Genomic DNA, 21,674 nt, shown 5'->3' on the forward strand with positions numbered 1-21,674 from the left:
TTAAGCATGGGGTTTTTCCCTGTGTGCTATTAAGAAAGATGGTGTCTACCTCCGTGCCACTAAAAAGTTCGAGCCTCCTTCTCTATCATCGTTGAACTTTATCGAGCCCTCCACACTATTCCATACTATTCTGTTTGGATTTAACCGTTTGGCAGCTATGACATGTGGGCCTAGGCAGGAAAAGTGTCGCTCTTACCCTTATACTCTCTCTTCTCCCTCGAGTCCCCTCTCTCCGCAACATCCGCGTCTGCCTCACTCCCGGCCAGCGCCTAACTGAGCGTGGCCGAGCCATTGGACGCCTGCACCGCCATGCTGGCCTCCCCTTTCCTCGTTGCCGCCGTCTCCGCCGTCTCCGCTGAGCCAAGCGGACAGCGCTGCTGGCCACCCCTCCAACTGGCGTTCGACCTCCTTCTTTGGCCCGCGCTGCTTTGGCTCGTGCACCCCGACGGCTTCCGTCGCCGCCGTGCCGGCCTTCCCCTATCCTCCTCGATGCCGCAGGGCCACCTTCATGCCGCAGCCGCGCAGGGCCGATCGGCGCCTGGCCGCCGCCCAGCCGGAGCACCGCGCCGCCATCGCCTCGACCCGGTCGCTGGCTGCGCCGCCGCCCCTAGCCTCGCCGCTGCACTGGGCCCGCCCCCGAATGGTTGCCCTCCGAATGGCACACAAGGAAACAAACTTCATTAAATGTCCTGTCAAGCCTAAGGGCAACTAAGTCATTTGGCTGCGCCGTTACCCACCGTTACGACTAAAAATGGACGAAATAATGTGGAGGGCGTGATAAAATTTGATGATAGTAGAGAAGGAGGCTCGAACTTTTTAATGGCACACCATCTCACCATCTGCCCTTTCTTAATGGTAAACAAGGGAAAAACCTCCAACTCTGTGCTGTACAACGGCTAAATATTCGAGAAAACTCCTCATATTATTATGAACTGAAACACAAACTTCGTCGGCAGCGGAGGCGCGATGCGTGGCGGCGCGCCACAACTGGAGCGGCCCTCCCCTGAGCCTGAGGGGCAGAGGTGGGCTAGCTGGAGCCTGGAGGTGGCAGCGGCCGCCGCGCACTCGCAACTACTCACAAGCCGCCTCGGCTCCCTAATCTTCCGCGAGAAGAACGCGGAGTAGCAGCAGCAGAGGCGTGCGGGGTCGGTGGACTCGGTGCTAACGGAGCAACCTTTCTGCTGGGTAATACTAAGTTCTTGCCAACTCTAATATCGCCTGCAACCGTTCTTAGCTATGGGTTGCCGCCGCAACGGCCTAAATCGGTTAGATCAAAATAATCCATCTGTAGCGATGAGGCAGATTTATTATTTTAACACATTGAAATCACATCACATGGTACTGTACTAGTATTATTGATTGATACACTTGTGATGTCATGCCAGTAATAATGCTGTAATGGTAAAACAGAGGGATCTAAAAGCATTTGACTGAACAAGAACAGTAGGATCAATCTTTGTGCATGCCTTCTGGGATCAGTACTGATTGATGCTGAACCTTTCTGCTGTTTCTTGTGCTATGTATGCCTTGATGCAGTGATAAGAGCATAAGACCTCTTCTCCTGTGAGCAGAAGCAAAGCACCGGGGATTGATTCTGGCACAGGCACATAATGCAGTAATATGCCTCAAGACAGATCATCTCCTTTCGGTGCTTTGAAATTTTTTCGCCAACCAGCAGGTGCGTGCAAATACCGATTTGCTTCTCCTGCTAGTCTGCAAGCAGACAGCCATTCAACAATTGCACATGCCTAAATCAGAAGCAAGCCATTTGATTGGGAACTCCATCAAAACAATGACAAGAAGATTCTGGTCCTCACATCATGGGAGCACTAAGCTATGTCACTGTCACTATTCTGGAAATTTCTCAAGGTATTTGATAGCTATCGCGATTTCTGTAGGCCTTCCAGACTCTGTTGGAGGAGTTTTATCAGGACCTGTGTCAAATGTGGCAACAAGGTGGTACTTTGGTATTTGGTAGAAATTTATATTGAAATGATGGGGGAGGATCGGCATTCTAATTTGGGCTGTGTTTAGTTCGTGTGCCAAATTTTTTTTGAAGTATACGGACACACATTTGAAGTATTAAACGTAGACTAATAACAAAACAAATTACAGATTCCGCCTGTAAACTGCGAGACGAATCTATTAAGCCTAATTAATCCGTCATTAGCAAATGTTTACTGTAGCACCACCTTGTCAAATGAGGCTCAAAAAATTCGTCTCGTGATTTACATGCAAACTGTGCAATCGGTTTTTTTTTCGTCCACATTTAATGCTCCATGCATGTGTCCAAACATTTGATGTGACGGAAAAGTTGGAAGTTTGAATCTAAACAAGGCCTTTGGTTCAAATGTGAAACTTCAGGAAGAAATTGAGACCCGTGCATTCCCCAAAGGTGCTTCTCCATTACAGCACATGGTCAACAACATTACTTGCTGTAGGAAATGACCTTATCATCATGCACACTGGTGGTCCTATTCATATATCTAGTCTCTTTCGCAGTTCCCCTAATTTTTGGACTGAAGTTATAGCCTTGTAATGATGTGATGAAAAATGAGATTGCGCTGTCACATCAAGGATACCCAGTACCTAACTATGTAATCCACATAGCTCATATGGTTGCTTATTTGGCACTCCTCTTGTTACTTTCGGAGCATGTTGAAAGTTTCACAGGAATATTGGGGCATCCAAGTAGTTTCTGAAAGCAACATGGAGACCAGAAGCATCTATATTAGAACTTGACCACTTCTCTTCAGCCTGCTCTGGGTTGCTGAAAGAAGTTCTTGTTTCTTAGAGAACTTTGAATTTTCTGAAGATAACAGTAAAGAAAGGGCTCCTTTCGCAATCTTCATGTAAGGGGAGGGTTCAGTAACAAGTTGAGATATGGGAAACTGCGCCAGCTTTACTCCAAAATGGTATACATCTGATCTCGCTAAAGGTTTCCTGTCATACTATTTCCTCGCATCTTTTGATATGCTTACTTCTGTTTACCTCTGTGTTACTCAGGGGATTAAGTGATCTTCACTGTAAGGGTATGGTTCCAATTGATGAGGATGAAACTCACGAAGGCATAAAGACAATTAGGATTCAGAAAGCCTGTGAATTCACCACCAGTTCAGTTCTTTGCGTCTGCATTATCACCTGGAACATGAACGGCAAGGTGCATATAATTTACTTCATTTCATTCTTCTAGATGATGACTGCGCCATTTTCTTTGATCTGATATTCATTGTTTGTGAAGATGTCTGTGGAGGATGTAACAAAGTTAGTGAGCTCCAACAGGAAGTTTGATTTGCTAGTTTTCGGGTTGCAAGAGGTACCAAAATGTGATGTTGCACAGGTTCTGCAAGAAACCATGGCTGAGACACACATGTGAGGACCTTTCCGTTTCAACTCCTCAATTGAATACTTGGAAGGCTTTCATTGTATTTTAATATAGTTTAATGGTTGTCAAATTTTAGTCTATTATGCCAGAAAACCATGCAGTCTCTTCAGATGTTTCTTTTTGGAGCAAAGAGTTCAGAGAAATACATCAGAGGTGATTCCATATTTGTTCAGCACTTGAACCTGTACATACATACATATGGCCAGATGCTGTTCATGTAAAAGTATCTTTTTCTTTGAGTGACTAAAATTTGTTTAATTTCCTAATTTTGCATAGAGTTGAAGGTGGACAAACATGCAGTTGGAGGTTGTGGAGGTATAATTGGAAGAAAGAAAGGAGCTGTAGCCATGTACATCAATTTCAGTGGGATCCGTATGGTTTTTGTATCCTGCCATCTTGCAGGTTTCCTTTTCAGCTTTGGATAATTTCATTTTCTCAGTGTCACTTATACTACTAAATATGTGCCAATGCATGACGTCCTTTTTGTTATCGCTTAACCATTCAACTGTGCCATTGCTACACAGTATCAAATGGAACTAAAGTAGAACTGTTTTACAATTCCCTTTGCTGAATCACTTGGATCAAAAGATATTTGATGATCAAAGGATATCTTGACACCATAAACTACCATCTGCTTATATTGATGACAAGTTGTTGCTAATTTGCCATGAATCAAATGCCATTACAAACAACTAACAGGATCTTGCTGAAGTGTAGCTCATGAAAATAAGGTGGAGAAGAGGAACTCAGAATGCCAGCACATTTCACACTCACTGTTCTCCAAGAATGATATACAGTATACTAAATCTGCAGACATAACGGTGTGGCTTGGTGACTTGAATTACAGACTACAGGGAATAAGCTCAATACCAGCAAGGAAGTTGATTGAAGAGAATCGTCAAAGTGTAAGTGTATGCTGAAATTACATATTTTTGCATCAGGGACGCCTCATATATTATATGTATTAATTATTTCAGAAGCTAAGAGGCAAAGACCAGCTTCTGCAAGAAGCTGAAAAGGGTGAAGTATTCAATGGGTACTGCGAAGGGACCTTGTTGTTTAAGCCAACGTACAAGTATAACATAGGGAGTAGCAACTACGATACAAGTTATAAGGTATCTCTAGTTATATCATTTGTGAATCTTAAAATGGCAAGCTGCAGATCTCTTTCAATTGTGGATATTTTCCAAAATATCTAATGGTTTGATCTTCACTTGCACAGATCAGAGTTCCTTCTTGGACAGATAGGATATTATTCAAGGTTGACCACACTTCTGGCTTGGATGCGGTCTTAAGCTCATACGAAGCACTTGATTGCATTAGGAGTTCTGATCACAAGCCTGTGAGAGCCCATCTTTGTCTGAAAGTACATGGTGACAGTGCATAGATAGACATTTCCAGATTAAAAAAAAAGATAAATATAATTTAAAATGATTGATTTGTACAATTGTGTATAACCCGGTGATGATAATAAAGTATGGTGGTGTATCTGACTATCTGCTATGCTGAGCAAGACCAACTGACCACATGAGGCATGGTTAAGCTTAAGCAGTACTGACTACTGAACCATTTCTTTCCTAGTTGCAATAGCCAACATATGCAGCTCATGTAAAACCTGTCGACATGCATGTTTCTGATACTGTTCTTTCCTCCTTCCGTACGTCTGATGTAGAAGACTTCTGCAAGTTGCAATGCATAATTGTGCTGTAAATATGCAGCATAGAGAGTCTCCATAACGTATGGAGGTTACTGAAGTGTGTTTCAAGTTACAGTTGTGATGGAGTATAATGAAGTAGTATTTGGAGAGTGGAGAATGGGGTTGACTTGTGGAGCAAAATAATGTAGATCCAGAGTTCACTTCTAGGATGGTACAGAGGGAAATTGTATCTGAAAAAAGAGAAGCATAAATGTTTCAGAAACACCATGCCTTAATTCTTGCATGATGTTAATACATATTCTTGCTAAAATCAGTGTTTCCTTTGCTGATTGGTTCAAGGACAGTATGGTTAATAATGGTTTAACACTCAAAAAATGGAATCATCCCTACTATAGACAGTCTTGGTGTTCCTTTCAGCAAGTGCTTGTCACAGTTGCGTCGGTTAGGATGCATCTTCTCAAGCTAGGGTGCGTGATCCTTCAATTTTGGCAGCTTGTCTACTACTAGAAAGAGGTTATACATCTTTTGTCTGGCCTCTGGCCTTATCTTTCATTCACTGTTTTTCTGTACTTCTTTTCTTGAGATGAATTGATCTTTTTTTTGGTAAAACTTGATGAGATGAAGAGAAAACATAGTAGAAAATTGTCAGATGCCAAGAGCCCAAGAGAATAGAACACATGGTGATTTGGCTAGGATTATGTCCATATGGAGCACTTCATGATAATTCTAGTCATCATCATCATATAATGAAAATGACAGTTTTAATTGAATATTGTGGGTGAAAATGTGAACCATAGGCCCATAGCTAACTAACGAAATGCGTTGTGTATTTGAGCACTCGTGATTAAGCTAATTAATTAGGCATTGCATCTCCCGTCCATTTGACGCCTTCAAATCTACTTTCGCAAATAGCACCTTACAACTTGTAACATATTTGCATCGTCGTAGCTGTTCGTCAGTTCCAGTCTTGCAGAATCCAAATTCAAAGTTTGTACAGATAAACCTTTTTGCAATTGTTTCCCTGCCATGAGGAGAACCTGCTGGCATCTGGTAAGAGCCATTTTAAATCCAGCTGATAAAAGTTTGTAAGTTGTTTGATTAATAGATTTTTAAGTCTGGTTATAAGTATACTAATCCTTTCAGCTTGTAATATTTGACATTATTAACTTTTAGACATAGTTTGATTATTCATTTTATTCAAAAATGTGTGCAATTATGTAATAGTACAAGTCAGGCTTAGATCATTGGTAATGATAAAATAAATCACATCAAATAATAGTTGTGTAGTAATTTATTAAAGCTTGGCCAACCCACAACAACAAACTGCCAACATAATCCAAATCGGTGATGTGGCGTTTCCAACTCTTTGCTAATCATCGATGAGCCTAGCAGTTGCCAAGTGCAACCAGGCTCGAGCGCCGGTGGTGTTTAGCTAACACCATCTATTTCAAAAGGGAAGACTAGGTAGTATCGGTAGAGCTAGGAACATTAAAAAAAATGTTAGGCGCCGATAGTATTGATATTGTTTTAAGAATTTTCTTTGTTCTAGTAAATACAACAAAAAATTTCAAACCATGGGACAGGCCAAGCTCATGGTCGCCTCTCCTTGTCTTTGCCGATGCTAGGTAGCAAGTGAGTTGGCTTAGTTACAAACATCCATTGATGGCTTGTTTTGCAAATGAGATTAAGAACTAAAGGGTAAGGTTCAATAATAACCATCCATTATTTTTATTGGGCTGCCCCTAATACATGAGTGATCGTGCACATCAAGACACGTGATTGGGAAACGACAAAAAACAGCCCACCCTAGCCTATGTCACTGGCCTAACTCATATGCTCTCTCTTTCTCTTTTCCTATCCTCTTCTTCTCCGCCACAAAAGGAAGGCGAGCTTACGACGATACAACAAGGAGGTTGATCAAGGCAACGCGGCGACGACCTTCCTTGCCCCTTCATTTTCCCTCAGCAAACTCTAGATCTAGGTCAGCTCCACTCTCCCACCTCCTCCGCCGCCCTACCATCCTTCTCCGTCTCACTTTTGCCCCCGCCACAAACTCTAGTCTACTGCCCGCTACCAACCCAGTGGCTCGCGGCCGCCCGCCCTTGTTCGTCACCCACCGTCGGTCTGCTGCCTCCTAGGTAATCCCTCTTAAGCTTGATCCCCACTTCCTTTCTCCTCAAATCTCACCCATAAAACTCTAATCCTAATCCCAACCTGGCTGCTTCTCGCCATATAGTCGAAAAGTGATCGCGTGCGCGACTGATCGCGAGGTAACATTTTAACTTTTAGCTCATATATAATAATCCACCCATTCACATTTTCCAATCCCATCCCTTATAAGTTATAACCCATTGCCAAAGAGGGCCTGAAAAGATTTCTTTAGCCATTTAAAAACTTCTCAAATTTCCAGGACTGTGAGCCCCTTGCTGTAAAATCACCGAGAAGGCCTCGATGAAGAAGAAAAAGGGACGAAAGAGAGCGACCTCTCACCGTCGCTCCAAAAAACCACATCACTATTCACAACCGCCGCGGGAAGGAATTAAAATCGAGAGCGCCCAACCACCGCTGCTCTCTCCCTCTCTCTGCTGCATCCGCCCACGAGGTGTTCGACGGAATGCGTGAGAGAGACGCCGCAGCGGGCGCCACCCCTCCCCCCATGTGGGCCTCCTCCCTCCTCCCTCTTCCCCCTGGCCACGCGCGGGAGGGGACGGGGGGTTGACGTCGCCGCGACAGCGACCCGGGCGGTGGGCGAGGGGGAGTGTGGTGTGTGGCGTGGGAGAGAGAGAGATGTCACCTTCAACCCCAGTTTTTCCTTTTTCCTTCTCTTTTCTTCTTGACTTGGCCTACTGCCGGTCCTCCCTCCCCCCGCGCTCCCCCGTTCGCGTCCATGTCACGCTTTCCTTTCGTTCTGTTTCTCTCTCCTCCTCCTCCTCCTCCTCCTCCTCTTCTTCTTCTTGTTCGTCGGGTTCTTGCGTGAGGCCTGCTTGGGGGGATCCTCGGGCTTCTTGTCGCAAGAAACCAAGGAGGAGGCTTTAGCCGAATTACAGGGCTACTTGGTGAGTCTTTTGGTGATCCTCAGGCAAATTATGGTGATCCTTAGTTGTTTTCTGTAGAACTTGGGGGGATAATGATGGCGTTTTGCGGTGAATTGGTGAATTGTGTACTTTGTACCAGCTGGTTGCTGTGTGGGGACTGGCATAATGACTTTTGTTTCTGTTAAAAAGTACAGGAGTTCAGGCTTGAAAGTGGTGGCCAGGTGGGGTTGCCCTGATGCCTTCAATGATCTGATTGTTTCTATGCGGTCCCTGTGGTTCTGAACTCGAGGTATTTTTTTTTCCTCCAGTGATATTTGCTTTTCCTTTTTTTTTTTCCTTCGATACTGCTTGCATCTGTGTTGTTAAAAGTTCCATTTTTCATACTCTTTCTTGTCCGTTTTGTCTTCGTTAGTATCTGCTCATTGGCATCATCTGTGTTCAATGATTGTTTGACTCATGACTCTTTTATGTGCTTTACCATGATTTCAAGATCCTCTCTAGCTTTTCGAGGCCTCCTCATGGAACAAATGTTTACATTGATCATTCAATTTATCTATTGTCTTTGCTAATTTGTTACTACTAACAAGAGCAATATTGACGCATCATACTGTAATGGCATCACAAAAATGTAAAATTGCTACCAGCGGGTACCACATAGCCTGAGCAACTGTTTTTTTGCAGGACCCGGGTCTGGATTTTGTGGAATTTGCTGTTGTCAGAGGTTCGTGTGTATTGCTTGTGTTGGTCCTTTTCCTTTATTGGCTCGGAGGAATACCAATCATAGGGAGATATGCCAAAGAGACTGGACATGTAATGTGATTGGTTGCTGGTCATTTTAGTTCATATAAGAGCATTCCACATTACATTTTCATTTCCATCTGTATTTTTCTGACTTCTCACATACCTGGCCTTTTCCAAGGCAAGAAAGCAATTTTATTTTTAACTGGATCCTGTCATGGATAATTTATTCCTTACCGCCAATGTCCACCAATTTATAGAGGTTTATATCTTACACTATGTGCTTGCATGCCAACAATTTTACCTTTTTACCAGTTTGGAGGCACACCAAGCCAATATCTAATCAGATAAATGAATATTTGATATCCTGTTCTGTATGTAGTTGATATTCTGTTTCAAAACAAAAGAGCACATGCTTGAAGCACCCAGTAAATTATACATGTGATGGGCAGATGGGGCAGACACTGTAGGGATTTTTATCTACATATTGTCTCTTACCAAATACATGCTATTGTAGTCTTCTTATTTATGAGTACTATATACATGTTATTGCACAATTTCAATATGTATTTACAGATCGTTTCCTCTACAAACCTATAGTGTAAGAATCCAGAAGGGAACTAGTGGCTCTAGGCTTGGAAAGGTATAGTAATGCAGTTATTAAATAAGATTAGATGCTGGAATCACATATATTTGATTATGTTGGTGGTACACTATTAGTTTTGTAGAACATCAGTTTCTACTACTGAAATATGTGTAATTGAATGTGGGGAAAATGTGTAGTGGAAGCCGTCCATTTTTGGATCCAACGGTAGTTTCCAGGTTTCCTCTACATATGTGGTTTGCACTACATATTTTCCCTAGAATCTAGGCCTATAACCTTATATTGTCCTTCTGACTTCCTCTCACAATTGGCTTTGAATGCAAATAAAACCTCATATGTATGCGTTTCTTTTAGTTTGATTCTTAATAAATTTGTTATGCAGTGCAGGTACAAGGATTTTCGTCTGCCAATACTTGAAAACATGGGTTGGCTGAGCAAAATTTTTAAAGGTTCAGTAAATAGAGTATCAAGAGGGCACTACAATGGAAACACCCATGAAGGCCACTCAGCATGGCACACTAAAGCCTATGTACTGCCCAATTCTGCCTGTCTTTTCATCTTCCCACACTAGCCATCTTAAGTCATACATACTGTGTGAGACACAGAAGAAAATTTCGCTCCTGCCAATTGGATATAAAAAATTCTCACTGAGTATTGCCATTTTCTTGGACACTTCAGTTCTGAATTTCTCACCTTTCTTTTGTTCAGTCATGTGTATTTAAGATGACAGTTAGAAGCTTCATATTGTAAGCTATAGATAGTAAACGAATAAAATTCTGTGCTTGATTATTCAGGACCAAAAAAGCTTCTTCCTGATAAAAAAAAATGGATGGACTGGATGTTACTTTATGTACTTCACTATAGCTAACTTGGTTCTAATCACTATAGGAGCATGACAGTGACCATGAAGACATAGATCGTGCTATTGCATTATCTTTATCAGAAGAAGATCAGCGGAAGGGGAAGGCTGTTGGTCTGTATCATTGTCCCATCTTAACCTGTTTTGGTCATCTTTAGTTTAGAGATTATTGGATTTGGTTTTCCTGCAACATGATATTCACTTTAGGACTAGCATTTCTAGGTTGACTTGAATAAATGAGGACCTCCATATATGTTCTGTACTACTGTTGAGCAAAAGCATTCAATATTAATGCATTTTCTTTTGTTTTTACAGATGAGGTAGATATTGATCATCGTTTACATGAAGATGAACAACTTGCACGGGCTCTACAAGAGAGTCTGAATGATGAACCTCCTCGTCAGAATGTTCCAGTAAAAGATGTTCACTCGGAGAGTACTCCAGCAACTTTCATGCCCCCATATATATTCCCTTCAACTGGATTAAGGTATTTGTTATAATAGCACATTATCATGCTGGCCTCTCCTTCCAATTTAATAAACCTTTATATGCCAATTCAGAAGAAGGCCTCTTTTTTTTTTTTAACAGACACTAGTCAGTTAAATGTGCATTGCATGCCACGTTAATGAGATTATGAGAGGTAGTAAAAGAAAGTTTGGTACGGAACATGTGGTATTTTTTTTATTGTGGAGCTAACTGTACAGTCAGTCAGTGTCATATGTGTTAAACTTCGATCTGTTGCTATATTCTGGTAATTGCTCAAAAGAAAAAAAAGAACAAGATGGCAAAATTATTTGCGGGTTTGAATGTTCGATCCAGTATATTAACTTGGGAGAGGAAGTATACAGTAAGATTGATGGTTTCACTGCATGAGATGAGGTCTGTAGGTAGCAAGTCTGTGGGCTGTGAACAAATCCTACATTATATTAAAACAGCAGCAAGTGCTTTTCTAGATATTGGCTGCCAGGATTGATTAAACAAGGCCCGAACTCTCGTAGCAGCAGAAGATTGCTATGTCTGCTTCTCTATTTAGCTGTACCACTAACTCCAAATGTAGCATTCCTTATCTTTTGTTCTTTTCCAGTACCACATTACTTCCCTTGAGTAATTTGTCCCTGGCACCTGAGCCCACTCTCAATAAAATAAAATATCAATATGTAGGGCCTGTTTGGTACAGCTCCAACTCCTAAATTTAACTCCAGGAGTTGAGTCTGGAGTGGAGTTGTGGAGCTGCCTAAACCCAGCTCCACAACTCTAGTACATTTTGTGAGAGAGCTCCACCCAACTCCACTCCCAGTTTTAGTGGAGCTGAAACTGTTTGGCTGAGCTCCAGCTCCACCCCTCCTGGAGCTGGAGCTGGAGTTGTGCCAAACAGGCCCGTAGTCCCTCATACAGAAGAACACTCGAGCAAGCACATCGGTATATATATTTTCACGTCCTTGAAAAAGTGATGTGGCTGAAAGCTTATCAGTGTTTCCAATATGTCTTTTTTTGCGTATGTAGAAGATCATTGTGTGAGAGCCAACATTTGGTTGGGGTGATGAGCAGGGTTCACAATTTTGGTACGCAAAAACATTTCCAGTGGGCGCGAGGGGCTGAAATTTGGAAATTTTGAGTTAGCAATCTAGAATTTTGAACAATTTCTTGCTGAATATGATCGATTGTTTTTTCTAAATTCCCAACAAAATTTGAAATTCTCGACCGGAAAAATGTCCTACTGGAAGACCTGCTAGTAGACCTGAAATTCAAAAATTACGTTGTGGAATTGTGAACCCAAATTATTAGCACTGAATATATGTACTATCTTATAATCATCTTGATTGGGTAGGGTATGGGTATGAACAATATAAACGCATTCATAGTTTTAACTGGTATCTTCTTCATGTCTGTTCTACTTGGGTTCTCACCCTGTTCTAGTGCATGCGGTGGAACCCTTAGGGTTCTCTGATTCTCATGTACCACATTGACGGTGTAGGGTTTGTGCTGGATGTAAAACTCCAATCGGTCAAGGACGGTTTCTTAGTTGCATGGATTCTGTTTGGCACCCCCAGTGCTTCAGGTGTTTTGCTTGTGATAGGCCAATATCAGAATATGAGGTAAAGAGACCTAGCATATTTCAACATAACATGCTTTAAGTAAATGAGATAACTGACATTATCCATTCATTTGGGAAGTTTGCAGTTCATGAAGGTAACCCATACCATCGATCCTGCTATAAGGAGCTTTTCCATCCAAAATGTGATGTCTGCAAGAACTTTGTAAGAATTCATGTTGGATGAGCATGAGAATTTAGTAATAGCTACTTTTTAACTTTATCTGTTGAGTTGTGCTAATGACATTTGATGATCAGATTCCAACAAACAAAGATGGCCACATTGAATATCGGGCCCATCCTTTCTGGATGCAGAAGTATTGTCCTGCCCATGAAACTGATCGTACTCCTAGGTGCTGCAGTTGTGAACGAATGGAGGTTTGTGCTATCCTATAAAAAAGTTATACATGTAGTGATTCAAATGGAAGTGTCAGGATGTAACTAACACTTCGGCATGTTCCCTCAACAAAAAAAATAGAAGTTTGGCATGTAGCTTCTGTTACCACCCTTACAAATTTTTTTTCGAAATCACCCTTATAATTTAAATGTGTTTGTTTTCAATATGTGCCTATGCACATGCATTTGATGATTTCATAGCAATGTCCATTCGTAGTGAAAACGTATTTTAATTATGAATTGGTGAATCTAATGACTTCCCTTCTTTTCTTTTGTTTAATCTCAATGCTAGCCAAAGGATAGTAAGTACATAACATTAGATGATGGCCGGAAACTCTGTTTGGAATGCCTGAATACTTCAATAATGGACACAGACGAATGCCAACCACTATATATTGATATTCAAGAATTCTATGAGGGTTTGAACATGAAAGTGGAACAACAAATTCCCTTGCTGTTGGTTGAGCGACAAGCTTTAAATGAAGCCATGGAGGCCGAGAAAACTGTAAGTGAAATGATCATTTTATAATATTCTAACAGTAATGTACATTATTTAACTTATTGTTCCTTTGACCTCCTTAATAGGGACATCACCTTGCTGAAACCAGAGGTCTCTGCCTATCTGAAGAGCAAATTGTCCGAACTGTACGTTCTTAAAAATAATGCCTTGCTTTAGTTATCTATTGAATATGTGAACTTGATACCTGGCTTATTTTTAAATAACATAATATATGCAGATACTAAGAAGACCAGTAATTGAACCAGGAAACAAGATTGTAGACATGATTACAGGACCATACAAACTGGTTAGACGCTGTGAAGTGACTGCAATTCTTATCCTATATGGCCTTCCAAGGTATATTGAATTATTTTCATGTTTTATCGATCTAACTAATGAGTACTATTATACTGCATTTACTATTATTTTTCGTTTTTCCCCTTGTTATTGGCGTTGATTATGCAACTGGCCTACCAACTTAGGAGAAGTTATTTGTCCTGAATGCATAGATTTTCATTTCCATTATTTTGATTACATGCAGACTGTTAACTGGCTCCATTCTGGCTCATGAGATGATGCATGCTTACCTCCGACTTAAGGGTACTACAGTTACCCTTTTTTACCTTTTGCAGCTATATCTATTCATACCTCTGTGGATTAACGTAGGCTTTCATGTTAAATTTAGTTCTATTGAATGTTACATTTACATCTTAATAACAATTTTTGTCAGGATACCAAACTCTTGATCCAAAGGTCGAAGAAGGCATCTGTCAGGTTCTAGCTCATATGTGGCTCGAGTCAGAAATAACATCAGGATCTAGTAGCATCATTGCATCCATCGCAGCATCATCATCGTCATCGTCGTCATCTTCAGCACCCTCATCCAAAAAGGGTGTACAGACGGACTTCGAGAAGAAACTTGGAGAGTTCTTCAAGCACCAGATTGAAACAGACCCTTCTGATGTATATGGAGATGGTTTTCGAGATGGCATTAAGGCCGTTGAACGCTATGGCTTGAGAAAAACTCTTGATCATATGAAGCTTACAGGGGTTTTCCCGTGTTGAAGTCACAAATTTAGAGTATGAAGAATACATTGAGGAATTTTGGTTCAAGTTAGACATGCCAAAAGGGTATATATGCTGTTAACATTAACTGAGCAATAGAATAGACGAGAAACAATGATTTTGTTTTAGTAAATTTCAGAAAGTTACAACTATCTTGTCTAAATTATCGGTTTGCTGCAATATTAGTTGGCTATTTCAGAAAACTACAGCAGTAGTTGATGATTTTATCAGAAAACTGTTACACTTTGGGCCTAGATGTCAAACACTTAGTTTCTGATAAAATCATTCGCTATCGTTGTTGTTTTGTGAAAAATGTTTGGATGAAGTTCTAGGCTTCTAGCCATAGCGATAATTTTGACTAAACAGTTATAGTTTTGTGAAATTTACTTCTTTCTTTTTCAATCTTGAGAAACAAGTATTTAGTTGTCCGTAGATAGTGGAAAACCTTTTCTGTTTCCTGTCAAAAATATTTTACATATATGAAGTTACAAGATGATGGTAAATGTTCTCCTTTAAGCTTCTCTTTAAAATGTAAAAGAAGCTTCTATAAGGCGCAGTAGAAATCCATGATTTTTAGTAATATTTTCTAAGATATAGTCATTTCTTTTTAAAAGTGCACTGGCAACGACACACATCATTTTTGTTCTTAGTTGTTGATAAAAAAAATGTTTACCATGATGTTGAGAAAGTGTGGATGTAAATATATTTTTTTCCATGGATGCACATTAAGGATCTGCGATCTTGACATACATATTTTTCATGGAGATCTTGCGGTACATGTTTTATACTCCCTCCGTCCCAAAAAATTATAATTCTACGATTTAAATGTTATAAAAAAAAATTATCCTAGAGTACTACTGTTTCATCTCTCGTTTAAATTTCTTTTCATTTTACCGCCGATTAACCTCCCACCTCCAATCATCCCTCATTTAATAAGGGATGTGTGGTTATTTTCCTTTGCTACTAATCTCCCTCTCTTTTAGAATTGTAATCTTTCTGGAACGGATGAATGGACAGGTTTGAACCCAGAACAAGTATTTTTTATAGGGGGACGGAGAGAGTATATATTTGGTCATTTTAAATAATAATGAAAAAACATTCAAATTGATTGTCGTGTACTATAAAATCAGCGAGGTGAAACCAGTCTTAAGTAATCGATATCATAAATAAATTGTATACACATAACGTATAGAAATAAGACAAAATACTCTTTTGTTGCCCTGAGTGAATGCGTTGGATTCATTGAAATAAGGAGAGACATTTTGAAGATCCTGACATGACACTGACTAGATTGTCCAATCGCACGGTTTAAGGGCCCCTTTTCACTGCAGAGGAATAGAAAAAACATATAATTCTGTGATAGGAATACAAGTGTAAAACATAGAACTGCAAAACATAGTAATGACCATTTGATTGGGTCGCAGAAAAAACACAAGAATTTAAGGAGAGATAAAGACTCAAGGGATTCTTTCCATGATAAATTTCCTTCAAAACTTGCGTGGAAAAAGATATTCCATAGAAATTTCATAGGATTTCATAGGGTTCAATTCTTTGATTCAAGGGTTATGTGTCATGACCAAGGCTATGACAGGATAAACACCATCGGGAAGATAGCCGGGCGGCGTCGGCTCCTGGAGAAGGGATGTAGATTTAGATTAGGGAGAAGAACATTGTTGGTATAGAGAGATTAGAATAATTGATATTCATTGCTTAGGCTCTGTTCGCTGCTGGCGGTTCCCATCCGAAACAGTGCGCTCGGAAAACTGAGCGGTCCATTAGTGCGTGATTAATTAAGTATGAGCTATTTTTTTAAAAAATGGATCAATATAATTTTTTAAGCAACTTTCGTATAGAAACTTTTTGTAAAAAACACACCGTTTAGCAGTTTGAAAAGCATGCGTGCGGAATATGATGGAGAGGGGTTGGGAACCTTGGGTTCCGAACAGACCCTTAATGATAATAGACACAATCCCATCTTTATCCCATATTTATATAGATGGTATAGCTTAACCCCTTAGTAAGGATTGAAAGGACCTTGATGTCGCCAGGAGGGGGGAGGGGGTGAATAGACGATTTTTAAAATAAATGTGGAAGCTAAAACAAAACAGGGTCGGATTGTCTAATATCAGGTCGGATAGTCCTATGTGATCGGATTGTCTGAAATGAGATCAGACTATCTGACCTGCACAACAACAAAACAAACAAGAAACAACCTAAAAGCTCTAGATCCAATCCACACGCAAGGAGGTGAGCTCAACCAACAACAATATTAGCATAGCATAAAGCAATGCAACAATAAGGTAAAGAGAGAGATCACCGAGGTTTATGCAACGATGTATTTCCCGGAGTTCAAATCCTTGAGGGGATTCTAGTCTCCGTTGAGGGGCTCGCAAAGAGCCGAGTCTTTTTCAACCCTATCCTCGTGAGGTTGCATAAATGCACTCCTCCTTCCACTAAGGGTATCTCTTTCCTTGCGGAGGCGAGATCCGGCCTTCACAAACTTCTCTTGGCCAACCACACGTAGATCGGTGGCCCAAGAACAACACCTAGCCGTCTAGGAGTCCTCAACCTCCAAGAGTAATAAACACCACACAACTCTTGGACAAATCCTAGTGCTCAAGATCTAGAGAAACACACACTAGGCTCCCAAACTCCAAATACACACACAAAGATCCAAGTCACAAAGAACAAGAGGGATTTGAGATAGAGAGGGAGAGAGCTCAAAGATCCAAAGCACTTAGCGCAAAGCTCAACCCAAAGCAAGATTGGAATGAAATCAGTTTTGGGCAACCCTAGAAAAGGGTTGGCGGGGGGTTTATATAGATCCCCCAAAATGTGACCGTTGGAGGGGAATCTTTCAGCCCACGTCGGATAGTCCGATACAAGATCGGATAGTCCGATATTTTAAACCTCCAAGGCAACGAGAAACAGAGAACGAAGTTCCATGAAATTTCGGACTTTCTGAGACATCGGACTATCTAATGTTAAATCAGAGTATCTGATATTTTAGAAGTAAAAACTTCGTCCTCAAACAGAGACTCAAGTTCCATGAAATTTCGGAGTCTCTGTATCATCGGACTATCTGATCCAACATCGGATACTCCGACACTTAGAAAAACTCACTCGAAAGGATTTTTCAAACAAAGACAGAGAGTGAAGTTCTGTGAAAAATCGGATAGTCCGATACATTGGATAGTCTGATTTCAAATCGGATAGTCTGATGTTGCTCAAGTAAAAATGCAATAACTTTTTACTCCGAACTCCGATTTCGAAGATCTTGGACTCTATGGAAAGCTAGTTTCGTGGGATATCAAAGCCAACGTAAAACATGGTCCAAAACCTTCAAGAGATTATGAAAAACTTGCAAAGAAACCCGGTGTAAGTGTTGTGGCAAGTGAAACAACTCGGGATTGAAATTTTGGCTTAGTTTTTCAACTCACACAAAGATGAAGCATTTTGAGCACTAGTATTCAATCAATTATATGCATGTGGTATCCCTCTTAATAGTATGGCATCCTAAACTCAAATTTAAAAAGCAAAGTTAAACCAATAGGAGTACCTTCACACTATATTGTTTCTTCACTTGGAGGGTTACCAACGTCAAGGTCATTTGATCATCGGGAAGATCTCATCTTCTTGATCTTTGACATTTCATCTTCCATTTCTCAAATGATTGATGCGGATAATCCATGGCTTCAAATGGCCTCACACGGTCCATCACGACACAGTCTTCACTCGCCCTTCACCACTGGTTTCGTTTCATCGGCGCCAAGCCCCTTGCTTGCTCTTCACCACCGCATGGTCCATCGCAGCTGAGTGTCGCTTGTGCTTCACCGTCTTGCCATAGGTAGTCACTTCATATCTCGCATCTTCAATCTCTTCTCTTTAATTCTCATCCATCGATAAGTCAATCTTCTAGCTTCTTCATCGGACTAATCATTTGCTTATACACTCAATAAGCGCATTAGTCCCTTAATCGCTTGTCATCAATTAACCAAAACCCACTAAGGGCATAGATGCTCTTTCAAGGATTCAACCTAATCTTATCTCTAACTGATTCAATCTAATCTTATCTCTAACTAAACTAATAATCTTATCTCTAACTTAACAAGTATGGGTTGTACATCGGCCTTAGTCTTACGGCCCAATGCACTTGGCATCATGTAGGAAAAATTCTTATAGGAATGAAATACTCTAAAATTCCTATAAATTGTCTTTGAATCAAAGGGGGCATAAGTTTTGAAATATACACCCATTGACAACATATATATAGCCCAACAGACCTTATTTCCACTGTATATAGGCCACAGCCCAATCGAAATATTAGAAGAGAATGTCTCTGAGTTCAAGACCATAGCGAGATAAACTGAATATTTGATTGGGCTCAAAGCACACAACCACCTTGTCTAGTGAACTTGATGTTTTAAAAACCTTCTTAGCTTGTGATGTCACATGCCAGGCCTAATTAAGAGCAACAATTTGCATTACGATCTTATAAATCTGTACCTAATCCAACAAATCCTGGCTCCGTTATCTCCATATCGATCAGAGAGATAGTATATATGGCTTTCCCCCCATAGAAAACTATCATATCGAACATAATTAATTATTACCACTTTCCTTAAAAAAAAGACCATTACTACCACTTTGGTCGCGTCAAACCTTATCCAAGCCAGGGTTTTCAAACCGCCGGGGTCTGGGTTACCGCACCCTGACAGTAAGCATGGTTACCGTAAAAAACCGTACGAAACCGTACAAAATTTATCAAAAATTCAAAATATTTTTAAATTTATTTGAATTTAAGCAGGTTACCGTGGTTTTTCCATTACCGCACCCAGCGGTAAGGCCGGTAACTAATGTAAACCTTGATCCAAGCTCATCACAACGCTCATTGACTGCATCCATAGCCAACATTTCAATCATGCTGGTCGTGCAACACTGGGAACTTTTATCAACTTGTCGCTATTTATTACTGCAACTCTTTTGCTCCTTATCAAGTTCATTTAGTAGCAGTTGGTACATACAAAAATAATTTATGATGACACATTATTGTTCTTACTTTTATGTAGTTGGTAAATGTCTAAAAGTCAGCGAGATATGGAGAGAAAGAAACACAAGAAATCTTGGTCCCTTGGCCTATTTACAGAAGTCAAAGAGGAGGCCAAGCCATGCCGTGGACGCTCGCGGAGCAAAATGAACTGCTTGAGCTCTCATCATTCACTGTTTAGTCGGATTTTCCATCCCATTTCTCTCTGTTTTTTTTTTTGCTGCTCTTAGGGGATTAAAAAAAATTTCCTTTTATCTTAAATAAGATGGGCACAATCTCGTTCTATTGTTAAAACTTGTTAGTTGGTAGAAGTAGCATTGTCGATTATTTTTACAAATTAATTTCAAAAATATAAAGTTAACCTCATCATTGGTTAGTACTTCTATTTGGTTTATATTGTGAAGAAGACAAATGTAGAAATTATTTTAATTACATTAGCATTGGAGAAGACAAAAGGCATAATTTTTTCACTTTTACCATATGCTTGATCTTTATCGATAGCCAAAATACACTCTATATTAATGAGATACATGATTACATAAGTAGAAGCCGGAAAAAACAGAGCCATGAATAATGTTAAGGGTATGTCTTAATCAAAAAGTAGGTAAACTTGCATATCAACAAATTAAGATGCACTGTATGATAGGGCCAACTGCATCTCATACAGCCACATTAATCTTTCTTTAGCTGTAGAAGTACTATTTGAAGGTTCAAGATTAATCGAGTCAACTCAAATAAGCTTTCGATGCCTGAGAGTGCATGTTTCATGATAGCTTTGGTCCCTGCGTGAAATTCAACGGTCCCAACTTTGCTTCTTTCCAGCAATATCCCAAAAGAATATGTTTGAATTGTGAATGAATTTTCGTGGAGCATATATATGTAAACCAAATGTTGTTTAAACGAGATAACCAAATCCTCAACTCATTGAATATACATGTATGTCCTCAAAGAGTTTCCAAAATATTGTCATCGTGTTGGAAATTAAGCATGCAGCTAACTACTCCCTCCATTTTTTTTATATATGACGATATCAACTTTTGAATATACATTTAATCATTCATTTTATTTAAATTTTTATATAAACAGAAAAATATAAGTAATGCTCGAAGAACTTTAGATGATGAATCGAGTCACAATAAAATAAATAGAAAATATATAATTTTGTTAATAAGATGAATAATTAAACGTGTATTAAAATGTTAACAATGTCATATATTAAAAAGCGAAGGGGGTATTTTATAGAACTAACAATTAGTTAATGGAACACTTGTTATAGATTAGAATTGGTTGTAATACATATTTTTTTCTTCTTATTATTAATAACGATACACAGTTCTGCTGCATGTTCGGAAAAAAATAAACAGAGAGAGCACTATCTATTTGACATGTCTAATATATTTATGCACCTACGAACTCAATTGAAAATTTTATCAGCTGTGTCACAGATCATGAAAACCGTGTAAGAATAAACAAAAACCCAGTGGCTGATTGAAGGTTGTGATGAACAAAGCTGGAAACTTGTACATAATACATTTATACAACATCATGGATTGATTCATGTCCTGTCGTTCTGCCATGGGTAAGGAAATAAAAAGAAAATCATTTGACCTACATCACTTGGTAGTTCGTTCACACATGGTATTAACAGGACCAAATTTGTTCTTTGTGCTCATCTAGTTAAGTTTCTAATGGTGAAACCTGACTATCTGGGTTTAATATCTATACTTGACACGAGTGCTCGTATGTACAACCGATTACATTCAGTGGTTAGCAATTTACTCGTCGACAGCGAAGCGATATACTGGCCCAGTATTTCGAAGCTGCTCATGTGTAGGGTGTGGGTGTGCTGCGCTTCTATTGTGTTTGTAACAAAAATATTGTTTGTTTCATTTTCTAAATAATGGGTTTGACTATGCGGAAATTACAAGACAGATAAAGTCATGCGCGTCTAGTAGTAAAAACCATGCGTGAATAAACAATAAAAGTATCAAATGGATATTCCATCTTAGTTCTTTGCTTCTCACTTCCATTTGAAGGATTGCTAACTGGCATTGAACAGGTCATTTTCATAAGAAACGTGAAGAATCGATTGACTTGAGACGCGAGGAACGTGGCAGTTGATCATTTTAAGATGACTTCATTTTTCTTGCTTGTGTTGATGGGGTAGGATGGACGCAATCTTCACAACCTTTTCGATCAGTAAGAGGGCAATTTTTGTGATGGAGATAACTGACATCATCTGGTTAGGTACGTAGTCGGTGGGGGGAAGATGGATCATATTTTCACAATATGTGTGA

The 21,674-nt window shown here is 39.9% G+C and overlaps 2 protein-coding genes across 11 annotated transcripts; both read left to right on the forward strand.

The window, feature by feature from the left end:
• Window positions 1-918: 918 nt before the first annotated feature.
• Window positions 919-4,881, forward strand: LOC127765501 (type IV inositol polyphosphate 5-phosphatase 11). 2 transcript variants are annotated; one of them, XM_052290413.1, is made up of 9 exons: window positions 919-1,185; window positions 1,537-2,915; window positions 3,007-3,160; window positions 3,266-3,372; window positions 3,462-3,538; window positions 3,662-3,787; window positions 4,103-4,290; window positions 4,363-4,500; window positions 4,608-4,881. In XM_052290413.1, exons 2-9 carry the CDS (start codon window positions 2,884-2,886, stop codon window positions 4,770-4,772), a joined length of 987 nt encoding a protein of 328 aa, XP_052146373.1. In that variant the 5' UTR covers window positions 919-1,185; window positions 1,537-2,883; the 3' UTR covers window positions 4,773-4,881. The 2 variants fall into 2 exon arrangements, with proteins under 2 accessions (XP_052146373.1, XP_052146372.1); XM_052290412.1 differs by having other exon boundaries at window positions 920-1,185; window positions 3,242-3,372.
• A 2,675-nt stretch (window positions 4,882-7,556) lies between these two features.
• Window positions 7,557-14,655, forward strand: LOC127768026 (protein DA1-related 1-like). Of its 9 annotated transcripts, none has more exons than XM_052293533.1 (15): window positions 7,557-8,098; window positions 8,267-8,366; window positions 8,759-8,887; window positions 9,392-9,458; window positions 9,802-9,948; window positions 10,308-10,392; window positions 10,594-10,765; window positions 12,254-12,374; window positions 12,453-12,536; window positions 12,629-12,748; window positions 13,059-13,271; window positions 13,352-13,411; window positions 13,504-13,622; window positions 13,807-13,865; window positions 13,996-14,655. In XM_052293533.1, the coding sequence occupies exons 3-15, from the start codon at window positions 8,868-8,870 to the stop codon at window positions 14,328-14,330; spliced, it is 1,602 nt and encodes a 533-aa protein (XP_052149493.1). In that variant the 5' UTR covers window positions 7,557-8,098; window positions 8,267-8,366; window positions 8,759-8,867; the 3' UTR covers window positions 14,331-14,655. The 9 variants fall into 9 exon arrangements, with proteins under 9 accessions (XP_052149493.1, XP_052149492.1, XP_052149494.1 ...); XM_052293532.1 differs by having other exon boundaries at window positions 8,272-8,366; XM_052293534.1 differs by having other exon boundaries at window positions 7,558-8,098; window positions 8,272-8,366; window positions 9,416-9,458.
• The last annotated feature ends 7,019 nt before the right edge of the window (window positions 14,656-21,674 follow it).

The sequence above is a fragment of the Oryza glaberrima genome, chromosome 3, assembly GCF_000147395.1.
Source record: "Oryza glaberrima chromosome 3, OglaRS2, whole genome shotgun sequence".
Taxonomy (NCBI): Eukaryota; Viridiplantae; Streptophyta; class Magnoliopsida; order Poales; family Poaceae; genus Oryza; species Oryza glaberrima.